The 17,749-nt window shown below is 60.2% G+C and overlaps 2 protein-coding genes across 2 annotated transcripts in view; both read right to left on the reverse strand.

The window, feature by feature from the left end:
- Nucleotides 1–8,211, reverse strand: part of CDCA4 (cell division cycle associated 4) — a 30,509-nt gene extending 22,298 nt beyond the window's left edge. The window contains exon 1 of the mRNA XM_025869245.1: nucleotides 8,126–8,211. The gene's annotated coding sequence lies outside the window, so the exon portion shown is untranslated. The remainder of the gene's footprint in view (nucleotides 1–8,125) is intronic.
- Nucleotides 770–8,235, reverse strand: GPR132 (G protein-coupled receptor 132). Its single transcript, XM_025869243.2, has 2 exons — nucleotides 8,126–8,235; nucleotides 770–3,195 (listed from the first exon to the last, which is right to left on the reverse strand). The coding sequence occupies exons 1-2, from the start codon at nucleotides 8,184–8,186 to the stop codon at nucleotides 2,078–2,080; spliced, it is 1,179 nt and encodes a 392-aa protein (XP_025725028.1). The 5' UTR covers nucleotides 8,187–8,235; the 3' UTR covers nucleotides 770–2,077.
- Nucleotides 8,236–17,749: the final 9,514 nt, after the last annotated feature.

Below are 17,749 nucleotides of genomic sequence, written 5' to 3' on the forward strand. Positions count from 1 at the left end.
GACCTCAGCCCACCTGTCGTCCTTCCCTCCTGTCCGAAAACACTGGTCCCAGGGCAGTACTGAGGCGCCGGGACCAGGTGGCTTGTGGCAGCTTCTCAGGCTGAAGCGTGGAAAGACCCAGGAAGAACCCCCAGGTGGGACACTTGTGCACCTGCCAGGGGCCCTCAGACAGCCTGGTCACCCTGGTGCCCGAGGGGCAGGCTCTGAGCTCCCCGAGGACAGAGGACAGAAAGCCTCGACAGAGCACGTTGGGCCAGACAGCTGAGAAGCCAGCAGCCCCTGCGCAGGTGTCCAGCTGGTCACTGGAGGCCGTGGGACAGAAAGGTGGGGACAGGTTCCCCAGGGAAGGGCCCGCGAAGAGGGAGGCAGAGACCGGAGGAGGGCCGGGGATGGCTGAGAGAAGAGCCGGGACTGGTCCTCCTCCAGAGCCCCCCGAAGGAGCCAGCGCTGCCGACACCCTGATCTTGGACTTCCAGCCCCAGACAGAACTGGGAGAGAACAAGTTTCATGGCAAGCCCCCGGGCCTGTGTTAATTGGTTACAGCAGCCCCTGCAAACCAGCACAGGGCACCCCATGGAAGGCTCACGGGCCCCTCCCGCGGCACCCAGCTCTCTCCCTAGCGCAGAGCATTCTGGACAGTTCCCAGAAGCCACGGCACATCACTTCGAGAGCCCAGGGGCTCACACCCCTCCAAGAGAGCCCTGGAGGAAAGCGTGTGCCCGAAGAGGTAAAGGACATCATTTCATCGGAAAGGAACTTGGGACTGGCATGCATTTTTGCAACTTTATTTCCAGACTTATTTTCTAATTGTGTCTTTTCAATGTCTCTCACTGCAAGGAAGGACAGTGGACTGCCTGCTGCCTTCCAGACACGAGAACGTAACTTGGCACCATGGCCCGGCACAGCTCCTGTGAAGGGCAGGCGCCTGGGGGTGCCCGGGCCCCTCTGCGGGGCATGCAGCCTGCTGGGCTCCTATTTCAGAGTGCCTGAGCAGAGATAGTGGGTCAGCCCCCCACACTGACCCGGGAGGTGGGTGTTATTGACCCTGTTACAGGCAGGAAACCAAGGCTGCGCCGTGACCTGGGTGTGACGATGCTGGCTGGTGCAGAGCCAGGCCCCGACTCCAGGCTTCATGGTGGCGTGCTCTACCCGAACTCCATCCACACCTTGCTGTGGGGATGGAGGCCTGGGCGTCACCTGCTCACTCCTGACCCCCCTGTTCTGAGCCCTCAGCAGCTTCCCCCCTGACAGTGAAGCCAGGAAGCCTCGATGCACAGGAATTCCAACTATTCTCCGAGGCTCTTTGGTGGCCGTGTCACCCTTCCTGGGGTGTCCGCCAGCATTCCCGGCTTGGGCACCCTCCAGAATATATGCCGGCCGCCCTGCTGGAAGCTCCGCTGTAGGGTCCACAGCAGCCTGTGGCCTCAGACCCGCTCAGCACGGAGCAGCCCAGGGCCCTCGGGGCTGGGCTGCTACCCCCACCGCTCAGGCCTCAGCTGTCCCGCCGTGACCGGGCACTGTGTGAAGCTCCCAGTTTGCACGGGCACGACACAAAGGTCCCGGGTTGTACGATCATGGTCATCCAAGCAATGCTTTGTAGAGAAGCGCGGAAGATACAGTCATCACGGTGGATACTGACCGGGCACCTACTCCGTGCGTGGCCTGGGCCAGCTGCTGGCAGCACTAGGTGGGCACGAGGCCTCTGCCGAGGCCCTGCTGTTCACTAATAGCCGGGTGAACCAACCAACTCGAGTGCAGAGGAAGAGACCATCCTGCCTGCCATGTGCTGCCAGGGCACCCCGCAGCCTGGAGCATCGCCCTTCCCCTGGGCATGCTGCCACCTTCTGTGCGGGGCCCAGTGGGACCGCCCAGGGGTGCTGGGACCCTGAGGGGCAGGGGGTTACAGAGGGCATGGCTCCAGGAATGAGAGATCGGCGGCGTGCTTTCCAGAGGGGGCTTCACAGCCAGCGCCATGAACTGTGGCTAGCAAGCTCTCAGTGGATGGGGAAGCCACAGCCCTGGCCCCTGGGCTCCCATGATGGCCATCCTGCCCTGCAGGACACTGGGCTCAGCGCGACTATTCATTCAGCCTCTCCAGAGTGTCCAGTGAGCCCCGCAGGGCCGGCTCTGACTCTGATGGGTGGACAGTCCTGGGGAATGTGGAGTCGTTTGTGAGCGACGTGGGCAGTGGCACCTCCTCTGAGTCCTTCAAACACGTGAGCTTGGTGACTTCTGCTTTTGCAGAGTACTTTTTCCATTCCTTGTGGATTCTGGACACCTCTTGCCGTGAATGGTCCCTGGCCAGCACATAGATGATGGGGTCGGCCACGCTGTTCACCGTGGACAGGCACAGGAACACCGCAGAGAGCTTGCACAGGCTGGCTTCAAAGGCATGCATGACGCCCGGGTCTCCCTTGTAGTAGGAATAGGCCACGGCTTTAGTGAGGAGCACCAGGTGGTAGGGGGCAAAGCAGACCAGGAAGATGGTCACAACCACTATGGCCGAGCGCTTCACCTTGGCCTTCTGGGCGTCGCTCAGACCCGTGCTCAGCTTGATGCTCCTGAAGATGCGCTGGTTGGTGAACACGATGATGAGCAGGGGGAGGGCGAACCCCACGGTGAAGCGCAAGTAGTAGTACCCAGCAATCTTGGTGTCCATCGATGCCTCGAAGCATGTCCTCTTCTCGTCCATTTTAAACACCGGGCAGTGAGCGAGCCCGACGACAATAAAGACGGACGCGGAGATGAGGGCGGCGGTCCGCTGGTGGCGGCGGCCGCGGCTCTCCAGGGCGTACACCACCGCCATGAAGCGGTCGCAGGAAATGCAGCACAAGAAGAGAATGCTCACGTACAGATTGCAGAAAAAGATGTAGCCCGTCACCCTGCAGGCCCAGATGCCCAGAGTCCAGTAGTGCTGGTTCTGGATGTAAATGGCCCAGAGGGGCAGGGTGCTGATGTAGAGCAGCTCGCAGAGCGCCAGGCAGAACAGGTAGACGGCCAGCACGTTGCCCTGGAGCACCTGCAGCAGCGTGAGCCAGGCCGTCAGGCAGTTGGCTGGCAGCCCCAGCACGAACACCGCGCTGTACACCACCACCAGGAACACTCTGCTGTCCTCGAAGGACCCGTTGCAGTTCGAGGTGACCACATCAGGGAGCACGGTCACTGGCCCAGGGCTGGTTACTGCACTGGCGTTTCCTGTGGGACAGAGACAAAGCATGAGGACAGGCCTCCCTGGGCACCACCTGGGAGAGACTTTATGGCGCTAAGAAAGGGTAAGATTCAGGCTAACTCCAGACTAGACACACCAGGTGCTTACACGTTTCCAAGTGGGTTCCTTAAAATGACTCTCCGACCTCTGGTCTCCAACCCGACGGCATTACGGACAGAATACACGGGCTGGTGCAGTACCCAGCCCTTGGGACGGGAGGTAAGGCCGCAGAGGGAATTAAGCTTGCTAAGTGGCTGACAGAGCAACAGGGAGACTATCACGGATGACCCAGGGGCCCGATGTAAGCACGGGGTCCTTGCTTGCAGAAGAGGGAGGAAGGCAGGAGAGGGGTATGGAGGGTCGTGACAATTCCGGCAGCCACTGGTGACTTGGCCGAGGGAGGAAGGGGCCGCGAGCCCTGGGAAGCAGGCGAGGGAACGGATCCTCCCCTAGCGCCTCCGGAAGGAATGCAGCTCGTGCCACCCCATCTTGGCCCATCTCCCACGGCTCACCCCCAGGACGATGACGATAGTAAGTTTGCACTTTTAAGCCTCTAAGTTTGTGGGAATTTGAAGCAGCAACCACAGGAAAGAGGTCAAATTTCTGATAATGCTTTTAGCAGAAAGGCTTTTATTGCTTGAGTCAAAAATAGCTCTCTTTTGATTACTATCCATTTGGTGTGTTTTTTCCAGCCTTCTACCTCCGAACCATCTGCATCCCCATGTTTTAGATGTGACACTTAGGAGAAGCTTGTGGCTGGATTTGAAAACTGGACGCTCTGAGCTCTGTTACTGCGTGCGGTCCGTTTATATTGATACGGTTTTGTTTCCCCCTCATTTTGTGCTCTTCTGTCTGCCCTTTCTGTTCCCCTTCCGCCTTCTGTGACAGGTTGAATTGCGTTCCCCACCCCCAGAAAAATACTTGGTGAAGACCTGCCCCCAGCAGCTCAGAGCGTGGCTGGAGGTGGTCAGGTTACAGGGAGGTCGTTTGGGAGGGCCCTAACCCCCGGGGTCATTCGAGCACAGGGACACATGCAGGGCAGACTCTGTGTCTGGGACACGGAGAAGGAGGCCATCCACAAGCCCAGGAGGGCGGCTGGAACACGTTCTTTCTTCTGCACCAGCAAACACACACCCCTTCTGGGTTTGTTCAGTTCTTGAATGCTGCTTCCCCCCCACCCCAGTGGTTTGGAAATTACCATTAGGTCTATTTGTAGTCTTGCAGAGACTACCGTGGAAATGGAATGTGCAGGTTTGTAGCACCTGGAGCTCGTCAGAGCCTGCAGCCTCCTGAACGTGCAGGAGCCTCGGGCGTCGTCCATCCAGTGCCCCGACGGGCCTGTGTGCCACTCTGGCCTGGTGTGGCGGCTCGTGTGTTTGTATCTGCACACGTGGGCATGGTTGTCCGCCATGTGCAGGACGAGCCACGTGGCAGCCGGGCTCCCGCCAGCTGCCCTCCCTTAGTCTCTGGCCTCAGGACCTCCTCCGGCCGCGGAGAACAGGAGCCTGTTGGACGCCCTCTTCACGCGGTTCCAGCAGGTGGTCTCCTGGGGGTCCTGGCCTCTCAAGCCGTGAGGAGCTGTCACCTGTTGGTCTGACTTTGGACCCTCTGCATCTGAGAGCATATAAATGCCACCGTTGCGCACAGACCCTGTGTCCGGCCCCTCGGGGCTCTGCTCTGTTTGTCTGCCACACGAGGCTCCTGGTCCCGCCCGTCGGAGCCCGTGGCCTCCGCCCTGTCCTCGACCCGCAGTGCCAGCCGGTGTCCCACAACGTCTCTCCGTCTGTGTCGGTCCAGGTTGTGCCTTTTTAGAAGTCAGTGATACACTTTCATCACCCGAGCTCAGGGGGCCAGAGGGCAGGGGTCCTGGGATTCACTCCAGAGCTGGTTTCCCGGCAGCTCTCACGCTGGGGCTGTCCTTTGGGGTCGTGTAGGCAGGTGTCCCCTTGCAGACCCCACGCCCACCCCACATGACAGCCCGGGGCTTCCCTGCCGCCCCCATCAGTTGGGAAGAGCACAGCAGTGAACCAGCACGGGAATGGAAAACAGGCTCTGGGGCATCACGTCGGTGAGCGTCCCCGTGCTGATTCTCCCTGAGTCACTGTGCAGTGCCATGTGGAGTCCAAGGCCCAGAGACGTTCAGGGCTCTGGAGTTCCGGGGACCCGAGGGGCCCCGTCAGTGCACAGCCTCGGGCACCCAGCCAGCCCAGTGCCCACGGGGAAGACAAGCTTTCACGGACCTCTGCCAACGGGTGACCCGGGCTTCAAGGCACTTCCTAGCGGGAACATGTTGAGGCTGGCTGATGGGCCACGGCGTGCCAAATGGGTGCCCCGGGGGAGTGCTCCCTGCCGTGTCCCATCCATGCCTGGACACAGGGACTCCTCCAGGCCCCACTCCAGTGCCCATTTGTCAGGGAGGACTCTGGAGGAAGGTGTGACCTGACGCCCGCCTGCCCATCACCACCCCGTCCAACAGCAAGGAGGCCCGACCCCATGCTCGCGCTGCCAGAGCCCGAGGTCGGTCCTCACCTGCCCTCCCTCCCGGGTGCTCCTGAGGGGCAGGGGACATGTGGGTGGATGAGTCATGAAGACAGAGTGCTGTGCTGCGAGGGGCGACCCCAGCGCTAAGGGTCAGGGACACGGCTGTGCCTCACGCATTGTCTGGGGACCTGCCGTGGGGAAGGAAGCTGCCACATGCCAGGCACCGCCCGCTCCTGCCCAGCCTGCTCTCCTGGGCACCCTCTGAGCCCCCGACCTGCACCCAGAGCCTCCCCGGAGCCTCTCCTCCTTCCCACCCTCCCCTGGGACCCATCATGGGGATGAGCGTCTGTGGCCTCCAAGGTGATGCGTGCTTCCCAGAGCCTGTGCCCCTGGGCTCTGCCTTTCCGTTCCTCCGGAGATGCCACGCCATCCTAGCCCTGGACCCCACCTCTCCTCCCCCGTGCACTCATGCTCCCGACGTAAACATGCTCCCGAGGTCAGCAGGGAGCGTGGACAGCTGCCAGCCCAGTGCCAATGCAGGCCGATGGCTCCTCTGGCCACGGCGTCCCCCCGCCCCCTGGTCTGGCCGGGCCTCGGTGAAAGCACGGAAGGGAGCTGTGGCTTCTCGTGCCCCTGAGTCACGACGCCGCGGCCTCCCCGCATGGACGTCCACTGGGTTAGGAAAGCAGCACATTCCAAAGGCTAACCTCGCCGCGGGTGTCCGGCCAGGGCACCTCGCCCGGTCTCGGCAGCCTGGCCGGGCAGGGCCACTGTTGCAGAGTGCGGGCCGCCGGCGGCACCTGGCTTATTTTCCTGCTGGGGCTTCATGGTCAGGCCTCCAACAATGCGTCCCCGAGCGACAGGGTCCATCAGCCTCACGGCCGGACCCTGACGCCCGGTCATTCCACTCACGCATCTCCCCCAGTGCTCTGATTCTGGTAGAATGCACGTAATAGAAAAGTTACCGTCTTTGCATTTTTATGTGGGCAGCTCAGAGCTGTTGGCGACATTCCCATTGCCATGCAGCCACCACCGCTGCCCCTCCACAGGACGCTTGTCATCTTGTGAGACCCATACCCCATCCCCATGACACCGGAGCTCCACTCGGCTGCCCGGGCGCCTGCCCCCCGCATTCCGGAGGTCCCCACGGGGGTGTTCTTGTGCCTGGCTTCTCTCCCTTGGACCATGTCCTCAAGGGCCACCCACAACCCAGCCGGCAGCACACGAGTCACAGTCCCGTGTGCTGGAGCCATCCAAACCTGTGTCCTTTGGCAGAAGGACCCCCGGCTCATCCCCACGTCCATCTGCAGAGGGACGCCCGGCTCATCCCCAGGTCCGTCTGCAGCTTGTCCCCACGTCTGTCTGCAGTAGGGGCACCTGGCTTGTCCCCAGGTCCATCTGGGGAGGGACACCCGGCTCGTCCCCATGTCCATCTGCAGAGGGACGCTCGGCTCATCTCCAGGTCCGTCTGTGGCTTGTCCCCACGTCTGTCTGCAGAGGGACACCCGGCTCGTTCCCACATCTGTCCGTGAGTCCTGCTGCCCGGGACATGAGGTGGAGCTTCACCTCAACACCCTGCTTTCACTTCTTTTGGGTAAATACCCAGAAGTGGAATTGCCGTGTCATAGGGAAGTTCTATATTCAGCTTTTTGAGGAACCGCCCAGGGGCTTTGCCCACGGCCGCACCGCCTTTTGCTCCCACCAACCGTGCACGGGGTTCCAGTTCCTCCACAGCCTCGTCGACACTTGGCAACTGGATTTTTAAGAGTCGTCAACGTGATGGGGCAGGGTGGCCGTGTGGCTGACCCCCCTGGACCCCCCCTTCTGAAGGCCTTGGACAGGTGCTGCCATCCCCACGCGGAGGCAAGGGGCTGGCGCTCAGGGACGTGAGTGCAGCCAGGCCCAGTTATAGGTTCTTCCCCAAGACCGGGGTGGCAGCGGCGGGTAGGGGGGGCACAGGGGGTACGGGCCGCCGCGGATCTCAGGCAGGAGGGGAGGGCACCCTGTATTTGCTGGGGCTGCCCTGCAGGTCCACACAGGGGACCCTGACCTCCGGGGAAAAGAGCTCCTGGTTGGGGTGGATGAAGCCCCGGGAGACGGGGTGAGAGGCTCCTGTGGGGCGTCTGAGACAGCTCTGGGGCTCTGCACTGCCCCAGAAATGGGAAGGGTGGGGGGCCCTGGTGCCCCCCCAGTCCTGTTCCTGCTCTTTCCTAGCACTTCAAAACAATAAAGAAACAGATGTCCCCTGATGTCTTGACGGAGAGTCTCCACCTTCACTGTTTATGACTTAGTTTTTATTTCGATAAATCTATTTTTGCATGCTAGGTTTTGAACTAAGTATCCCCGTTTGAGGCAAAGCACATTGTACAAAACTGCTTACAGGCTCCCTCCTAAATGTTTAAAGTCAAAGGAGACGTGAAGGGAGGGCGCTCTCACCTGGCATATATGAGGGTTCCGATATCATGGTGGCTCTAAAAGAGTGCCTAGTACTCGTCATACAATCTGTCGATCCTATTGAGAAGTTTGCTCTGAGAGTTTAAAATGACCTGGAGAAAGAGAAAGTGAAATGACTTTGGGGAAATCAGATTAAATCACAAATGAAGCCATTCAACAGATGCTTAGTGAGCATTTACTTTGTGCCAAATCTTGTATTTATCCTATGGGATACAACAGCAGCTCCTTAATATATAAAGGAATATCTACAAATCAATTAAAATAAGTTTCAAAGCCAATAAGCAGATAATTCACAAAAGAAATTAAAACAGCTCCTAAAAATTCAAAAAGAAATGTTCAACTCCATTTGTAATCAAAGACACGTGAACATAAACACCAAAATGATAGTCTTTTTTTGCCTATGAGGTTGGCAAAAATAAAGAACTTTGATTCTCAGTGTTGGCAGAAGTGTGAGGAAGTGGGTGCCCTTTCCTGCTGTTGATAGGAGCATCAACGGGCACAAATGTGTTGGAGCACCGTTTTGCAACATGTATCCCAAATCCTCAACGTGCTTAACTTTCGATCATGTAAAATCCCTTCTAGGAATTTTTCCTGTTGAAATAATGAGCCAAGATGTGAAGTGCATGCGACCTGGAAGCACGTGACAGCACATCACCCCGTGTGGGCAGGACCAGGACCCCCAGACAGCGCCCATGATGCCTGCAGAGCACGGAGTGTGGGCCGTTCTGAAGGCACAGCGGGTCCTGGCAGGTAAGGGGCACCGTCCAGGGTGCCTGCTTCCTCGCCTAAGCAGAGGCGCCTCGGAAACAGCCTCTGTTCTCATCAGCCAGAGTGTCCGGCGGGAGGCGAGTGCTCTAAACCCATCCTCTGACCGTGCGGACGGCACAGCAGAGCCCTGGGGGCCCGCTGGCTCCCGTCCGGTGAGGCAGGTCGGAGGCTGGGCCCAGAGGGGCTCCTGCGCTGGCTCCCACCCCAGGCCACATACTCAGGGGGAGACACCCATGGGGAGCCAACGGCTGCACCCTAAGAGTAGATCAGCCACCCAGCCGCCCTTGTCACTGTTTCTCCGTTGACTAGGATGGCCGGGATATGTGCCTGAAGCTACAGAAACCTTGTTGACTTAGCAAGGACTTTCAAGGCCTACCTGGAAAATCCAGACAAAGGGGACTCTAGAAACAGTAGAAGGTTATTAACCTTCTGAGGCTGACGTTCCCAGATAGGCCGGGAGGCGCGGGCCTGGAGGGTCACTGGGCCTTGCCTGTCCCACCCCAGGTCTCAGATCTGCCCCCCGCCCCCACAACCTACGCTGGGAAGCGGGGCCACCCCTGGGCGTTCTCTGCCTGAGGTCTGTGGCCTGGCGCCGGAGGATCGCGTGCAGGACTCTGCCCCGTAAAGAGAAGGGCCAAGCTGCTCCCAGCGGTCACACAGCAGAGCCTGCGCAGGGCACACCCCAGAACAGAGACCCAGCCGGCTGGGGGGTACTGAGTGGGGTCCCCAAGGGAGGAGTGGCTGGGAGGCCAGTCCACCTGTGAGGCATTCAGGTGCGTCTGAGCCCCAGGAGCATGGGTGGGATGGACACGCCAACCTCGCCCCGGGCCGGATTTCCTTCCTCAGAACGGTGAGCTGCCTGAGGCAGGGCCTTGGGGAGGTCTGCAGCGTTCTGGAAGCCGGGGTGCTGAGCGCCCCCACCCCGGGGCCTGCACTGCTCACTCTTCCCTGAAGCACACAGGAGCAGAGAGGGAGTGGTATCTCTGGAAGCCGCTTCTGCAAATTACAGAGGAAGTGGTGGCCCAACTGAAAATGTACGCTCTCCTCCCAAGTGAGGCCAGCTGGCAGAAGGGCCCTCTCCCAGGGCTGCCCCTGAGGCCCCAGGGGCCTGCACTCTGAGGGCACAGACAGGTCAGGGCTGAGTGGGGCTCCCGGGGGGCCTGGGGGGCCCTGCTCACGTGGTCCATGTAATGCCAGGTGCTGATGTCCAGGTCTGGGGCCAGCCCGGCTGGACAGAAGGGACAGGGGCGGGGAAGGACCGCCCTGGAAGAGCCCGAGGGCCAGCACCAGGCCCAGGCTGGAACAGCTGGCTGCTGGGGTGGCCCGAGAGAGCAGGTCCTAGCCCTCCAGGGCGTTCTGACATCGAGCACCGCGGTCTCGCTGCTGCTGGCTGGTGCTCTAGACGCCCACCTCTCGTTCCTCAGAGCCTGTCCTGTTCCCTGCCTGACGATACACAGCTTCCAACCTCAGCCCACGGGCCTCCCAGGGTCTTCCTGTCTCCCCTACTTTTCCCTACTGCCCCTACTTTCTCCTGCTTTTCTGTGCCCCCCCCTTCGAGGTGAGCAGGCCCCAGAGCGGGCCAGGCCTCACCCCCGCCAACCTCAGTGGGCTCTTGCATCACCCTTGCGGCTAGGACGTGGGGCGGCCGGGCCCAGATGTGGAGCCCGGGTGCTGACCACAGTGCCCAGCGCGGCCAGGGTCTTCGCTGGGCCGGGGGCCGGTGGGTCCTCCCGCGGGGCCGGAGGGTGTATGGGAAGACGAGGGCTGAGGGGGTGGCTCTCTGTGCTCCTCCACACACAGCAGCGGGCCGTCCTGGGGACCCACAGAGGCAGGTCTCTGCGGCGGGGCCGGGGGAGTGACAGACCCCGTGGCGTGGGCCGACTCAGTGGCTGGCTGCTCCCAGCCCCAGGGCGCAAGGGAGGGGCCAGCCGGCCCCATCTGCAACGCCAGCCAGGGCCTGAACCTCAGGGGTCCCTGCGCTTGGTCTGTGCTCCGGGGAAAAGCCACGGGGTGGGTGGGCGGGTCAGCCTGAAGCTTCTGTCCCCCTGCCGCTGGTCCCCTGACAGCCCTGGGCACGCCACCCCGGGGGCCCGCGGAGCCCCGCGTCCTCCTGGCCAGACCCGGCCTCTCTGCCTGCAGCTGCACCAGGTCCCCTTCCGGCCCTTCTGGTCTCGCGGCTCACAGCGTGCCTCCCACAGCAAGCCCGCGAGCCCATGGCCCACTCACGGTGCTTCTGAACCGGCCCACTCTCCCTGCATTCGCCGGCACTGTGCCCGCCGTTCTGCGTCCTGGGTTTGCCATGCGTCCCTCAAGTCTTTCAAAATACATTCTCTAACTCGTATTACATAACTTTTCAAGCAGAACCAAAGCACAGCCACAGGGTGCACACGATTTTCACCCTGCCCTGGCTCCCTTGGCGTTTGTGTGTGGTTTCCCCATCCTGACACGTTGTTGAAACCCCCGGGGCCGGGATCGGCTGTACCATGGCTGGACATTCCAGGTTCTTCCAAGTTCCCCACATCCTCACGCCCAATCCTTGACTCCATTTCTTTTTCTTTTTTCTTTTTTTTTTAAGATTTTATTTATTTGACAGAGACAGAGCACGAGCAGGGGGAGCGGCAGATGGAGCAGGAGAAGCAGACTCTCCGCTGAGCAGGGAGCCCGACATGGGGCTCGAGCCCAGGACCCTGAGATCGTGACCTGAGCCGAAGGCAGGCGCTTCACTGATGAGCCCCCAGGCGCCCCCTTGACTCCATGTCTGTGTTCGTGTTTGGGGTAAACTCTGGGGACCGAGTTCCTGAGCTATTCGCCCCCACGCGTATCTCCCACGTGGGCTTCCCATGATTTTTTCTTTCCATTTTGATAGATTTTTTTTTTAAGAAATCTCTAGGCCCAGCACGGGGCTTGAACTCAGGACCCTGAGATGGAGAGCCATGTGCTCTAACCCATTGAGCCAGCCAGGCGCCCCCAGCAGATTTTTAAATGCACGGTTTAAAATCTCATTTGCATTTCTTTGATTGGTCATGAGGCTGACATCCCCCCACCGTGTCCATCCTTTCTTGTCCGGCCCCCCTCTGCCCCAGGGGGCTCTGCGTCCACCCTCTGCCTGACAGGTCCCCTCAAACATCATCTTGTCACCCTCCTGAGCAGACATGCCTGAAAGAACAGTGCAGCCCGACTCCCCACCCTTGGTGGCCTGCCCACCCCTCTCAACAGACACAGCCCATGCCCGGCACCAGACAGCATCCTGAGAGGCCTGCCAGCCACCCAGCCCCAGGACCATGCCCTGTGACCCGGACCGTCCCCCAGCGGAGATCACGTCCCCCCCATCCCCCCTCTTGTGCCCCTCAGCCCAATCAGTCCCTGGAGGCAAGGGAGCCAGGTCCTTTATATCTCACCCACCAAGCACCCCGAGATCCAGCCACAGCGCCACCGCACCCAGAAGGCTCCACCTCTCCACCCTGGAGAGTTTCCAGGGACGAGCCTGCTCCTGAGCTCCGACTCTCTGGCCCCGGGGACTGGCAGCCGTGGTGAGAGCTTCACAGAAGGAAACCTCAGGGTAGGCAGAGACTTTTGGGTATGGACAGAAGCTGCTGCCCCTGCCACACCCACACCCACACCTTCACCACATCTGTGCACACTGACGCCCCTGGGCTCGCTCTTGGTGAAGGACCCCAGGCTGAGACCCCTGACCAAGCCCCCACCTTTACGCCAACAAATCACCTTTGCTTTCAGACCCTACCTGTCACGCACACTGCCACCCCACCACCCCACTGCCCCCCAGCACGTGGGGCCTATGACTTACTTAGGGAGGCAAACCTCACACTCATGCTCTGTAGGCCCAGCTGAGAGCTTTCAGGAAGTAGCCAGGTCCAAGTGTTTCCTTTAGAGCTCCCCTTACTGGGGCGCCTGGTGGCTGTCAAGCGGCTGCGTTCGGCTCAGGTCGTGACTCCAGGCTCCTGGGATCAAGCCCCGCATTGGGCTCCCTGCTCCGCGGGAAGCCTGCTTCTCCCTCTGCCATTCCCCCTGCTCACGTGGTCCATGTAATGCCAGGTGCTGTTCCCTCTCTAGCTGTCTCTCTCTCTCTCTTTCAAATAAATAAATAAAATCTTAAAAAAAAGAACTCCCCTTACCGTAAACCGCAGGCCCCAGGTTGGCCAGCCCGGCCGAGGTGTCATTTGGCTGCTGCCTTGGAACTTTCCTGGGGCAGATGCAAGAAACCAGCCCGGACTCACTTCTCATGGCTATGCCAACACTCAGAGACAGGTTACACCATCCTCCCAGCTGGGGCCGGACCGACGGGACCAGCTCAATGAGCTGTGTGCCCAGCCTCCCCAGACAGGATAGGGCCGGGCACGGGGAGGCCCTCGGAGAGGAACTCAGCTCCTGCCCTAGGGCCCCCATTCGTCCTCCCCCGGGCAGGCCCAGCCACGTCACATGGTACCCTCCCTCCCCACTTCCCGTTCAGGGGTGGGGTCCCACCAGCGGAAAGGGGCCAACACAGTCTGTCCTTGGCTCTGCCTCTGAACCCCTAGAGCTGATAGCAGCCGGGGCCAGTGGACTCTGCAGATGAGTTTCTCTGGGAGGGGCCGCCTGGGTTCCCCGGGACACAGCATCCCTCGCCAAGGCACTGCCCAGCCCTGGCAGGCACGGCCGCTTGTCCCTCTCCCCGGCTTACAGGACCCCAGGCGAAAACATCTTGGATCGGAACACCCACCCCACTCTCCTTAGAAAATGCCCTGGGCTGTAGGCGGCCCCCTGTCTTACCAACCACCCTCTGCCCAATGAGCTGCTTCTGGGTTTGGGGGTGAGACAAACCACATCTCCCACCACCAAGGCCTGACTCGGTCCTGGCTCTTTTAGCCCACGGGGGCAGGGCTAGGCCCACCAACACTCGGGGTGATCTGTGCCCAACCCTGCAGCAGGGACAGTAAATGGTGGTGGACCCAGGCAGCTGCACCCTGGGCACGTTCAGGGCTGGGAAACCCCCCAGGAAGGTGCACCCCCACTCTGCTCTTTCCCCAAGACACATTCAGGTCACAGCCAGCCCCAGGGCTGTGTGCAGGGTCTTGTGGCTCTGGGCTGGTGTCCTGCTCAGCCCCACCCTGAACAGTGATTTCTCACGGGTGTGGGCGGCTGCCGAGTACCTAGAAAGCTGGGCATGGAGTATGTGTAGGTCTGAGCGTAGCGCTTACCTCAGCCTTCCAGAAACACCCACCCGGGGTCTGGCCACTGCCCTCCCTGGGGCTCAGGCCCAGGACACCTTTTCCCAGATGGGCAGCAGCAGGCAGAGCTAAGGCTCTGGGTGGGCTTAAGACCCACCCTCCCTTGGCAGCAGCCGCCAGAGGTCCAGGGATCCATGGGAGGTAGGGCCTCCGCAGATGCAGAGCCCACATCAGGCCAGCTGGGCCAGGGGTCTCCAGGGACGCTGGGTGTCCATACTCGTGGCCCAGGCCCCCCTCTGGGACCTGCTCCCCTCTGGAGCCCTGCTCAGGAGTCTATGTTTTCTGTTGATGGATCTAGGTGTGAAGCATGGCTCCAACCCAGACCATTATCATCTCCGCGCCATGGTTGGTCGGTCAAGGATGGCTGCTGATTCAAGTTAGGTCAGCTGAATTCTCCCTCGGAGGCCCACCTCCACCCCCCGGGGTTTTGCATCATCTCTTCCAGTGCACGAATTCCTGAGCTGCGAAGGAGGGAGGAAGGCTCCTGGGGAGAACCAGAGATGAGCTCACCCGGCCAAGGGGTCTGGGCCCTGTTCCCAAGGGCTGGCTGCTTCCAGGCAGGGGGGAGGGGGGCCCACAGCCTCCTCACAATACCCCTGGGGGTCACTTACCTCCTGACTTCTGCTGGGCACTTGCCCACAAAACCTGGAAGGGCTCTTCATTTATCCTGACTACAACACCATGTTCTTCCTCTCTCAAGGAGTGAAAATTATTCACCATTTCAAATAGGTCCTATGGATTTGAATTTCAGAAGGTACAAAGTGTGGGCGTTGACGGCTCTCTCCCCCCTGCCCTGCTCCTGGCTCTCTCGGGACATCTGCGTACCCAAACAAGGGTGTCCATTCTCTTCCCAATTTCTGAAGTCTTTATAATGAGAAGGAGGGAACATAGAGCCCTCCTGCAACCACTACCTAGATTCAAACCAATGTGTAGATCTTAGACGGGCTTCATCTAGAAACAGCCTCAAAGAGGTCTCTCCTCAACCGGAGGCCAACGACATGCCCCCGCCGGCGGTGGCGCTCTCCACGGGCAGCTAAGGACTTTGAGTCTCTCTCTCTGAATATCATCAAGGACTCATAGATTTGTGTTTTTGTTTTTATTTTGTTTTGTTCTTTAAGATTTCATTTATTCATCTGAGAGAGATCCAGAGAGGGAGCACAAGTGGGGGGAGGGGCAGAGGGAGAAGCAGGCCTCCCGCCGAACAGAGAGCCCGATGCGGGGCTCTATCCCAGGACCCTGGGACCATGACCTGAGCCGAAGGCAGACGCTTAACCGACTGAGCCACCCAGGCGCCCCAGGATTTGTTTTAATGTGGTAAATTACACATAACAAAACATTTACAATTCCAACCACTTTGAAGTCTTTTAAGTGTACGGCTTGGAGGTATTAACTGCACTCACCATGTGCGGCCTCCTCGAGCATCTCCAGACTCTGTCAGCTTCCCAAATGGAAGCCCTGTCCCCATGAAGCACAAGCCCCCCTTCCCTGGCACACATCACTCTTCCGCCCGTGTCTACAGATCTGACCCCCCTGGGGACCTCATATGTGTGGGTCATGCAGGCTTTGTCCTTCTGTGTTTGGCTGATCTCACTCAGCACAGGGTCCTCAAGGTCCAGCCATGTGGGAGCAGGGGCCAGAACGCCCTTCCTTCTGAAGGCGGAGTAATCGTCCATCATGTGGATGGACCACATTTCCCTAATCCATGCTCATCAGTGGACCCCAGGCTACTGTCACCTGTTGGCTGCTGGGGAGGTGGGGGCACCGGGCTCCATGTCCTCAATGTGTCTCAGTGAACCACAGTCATTAAGCTGTCCCAAAGTGGACCCATGACCCACCCTGCCTCTGGGGGGTTAATTATATGGTTTGTCTCTTTGGATTTGTTCTCATGGTAACATTACCCATCGGTTGCCATGTCTTCCTTCCCCGACTCCAATCGGCATCTCCCCCCCTCCCTGGAGCAGGGCTGAGTCAGGGACTGGAGGAGAGAAAAGCCGGGGGCTGCTGGGGTTTCCAGGGGCTCGGCGGTCCTCAGAAGAGGGCAGGAGTTCCCCAGGCCCCAGCCCAGAAGGGGTTTTCAGGGCAGTTCCTAAGAGAGCCGCCCTGAAAGGGAGGAGGCTGGGGGAGGAACGGGCTTTTGAGAGCTCAGTGATTCTGAAAGTCTCTTTCTCAGGCCATGTTCCTCTGACCAGGGCACCTGCTGAGTGGGAACCGTGAGTCCTGGTTCAGCCCAGGACAGGCTGCCCCCATCGCCCCAGATAACCACCCTCCACACACAGGGGTTGTCTCTCTTGGGGCTGGCCTGGCAGCTTCCATAGCCTCGGGAAACTGGTGCCTTATCTCATGGCCCAAGAGGCTACTTGACTGGCAGCCTTCGCGTCTGTACCTCAGGTGTCGGGAAGGAAGAAAGTGGCCGACAGCGGCGCCCCTCCCCTTTGAGGAGACATCCCAGAATTCCCACCCAGACCCCTGGTCCTACATCCTTGGGAATGCGGGGCTGGGACGATGCCTGGCTGCAGGGGAGGCTGGGAAATGTGATCTTTGCTGTGCCTGTCCTGCTGGGTGCTCTTCCTAAACGAGAAAGGGCGTATGGGTTATGGGGCCATGTCGTGCCTCGGGCACACGGGGTTACCAGCTTTGCTTTGACCCGCAAGGGCAGGTCCCAGGCAGGTGAGTGGGGTGCACACGGCCAGGCCCAGGGATGAAAGTGCCTCCAGATGAGGAAAGGGTCCAGAGAAGCTGGGGAGAGGAGGTCTGGGGGAGACCCCCGAAGGGTTGACGGACGAGTGGAGGCCCTGCGGAAACCACGGGAAACCCCCTGCCTTCGGACCTCTGGAAGCAGGATCACCGTGGAGAACTGAAACCATCCGCACGTGACTCCTGGCCCACCGGCATTAGCGGGAGCAGCTACTTCTGTGTCCACCCACAGAAGTCTGTCCTTCTAGTGGGGAGAGTGATGCCGGATACCCTTGCTTCTCACCCCAGAATCTCCAGGAAGAGCCATCAGCTCGTAAGCAGGAAGTGTCAAGTGACACCTTGGGTGATATTTTGGGGATGCACACCACCAGTATCTACTGGGGGCACCCAAGGATCCCAGAGCCCTGCAGAGGGGGTCACAGCCACACCGGGTCCTGCTGGTATGACAGGCCGCAGGCCCTGCCTGTCCATCCCTTTAGTCCATGAGCCCCGCCGGCGGCAGGGTCCACACCCCATTTCCTTTGGTGCTTCTGAGCCCGCCATCGCCTGAGTGGATGCCCCATCAGTGGAACCCGCTCTCGGAAGGTTATGTGTAGGCCCAGCACCCTGCCATTCAGAGCCACCACTGGGTGGGCGGAGGGGGGCGCCCAACCTGGGGGCGGGGGAAGCATTTGGGACACAACAAGGGGCTCCTCGCGCACAGGAAACCCCGCACCAGAGGGTCACAGAGCAAGTGGGAAACAGAACTGTAAAGCTACAGAAGAAAGCAGCGGTCTTCACGCCGTGGGTGCCGCCCAGGGGCAGAGGATGGCGGGGGGCAGCGGGGGGCAGCGGGCTCTGGCAGGACAGACAGCGGACTAACAGACCCGCTCACTGCATGTGAAGCCACAGACCCAGGAAGTACATAGAAAACTGTACT

This window comes from Callorhinus ursinus, unplaced genomic scaffold (genome assembly GCF_003265705.2).
Source record: "Callorhinus ursinus isolate GAN/ISIS: 27379988/994484 unplaced genomic scaffold, GSC_fseal_2.0 scaffold8, whole genome shotgun sequence".
NCBI lineage: Eukaryota > Metazoa > Chordata > Mammalia > Carnivora > Otariidae > Callorhinus > Callorhinus ursinus.

Excerpts from the sequence above, each read along its gene's own strand:
- GPR132 (XM_025869243.2), bottom strand. The coding sequence starts at position 8,186 with ATGACGAGTACTAGGCACTCTTTTAGAGCCACCATGATATCGGAACCC. Across the intron at positions 3,196-8,125 it reads GGAACCCTCATATATGCCAG|GAAACGCCAGTGCAGTAACC; the intron begins GTGAGAGCGCCC and ends TCTGTCCCACAG.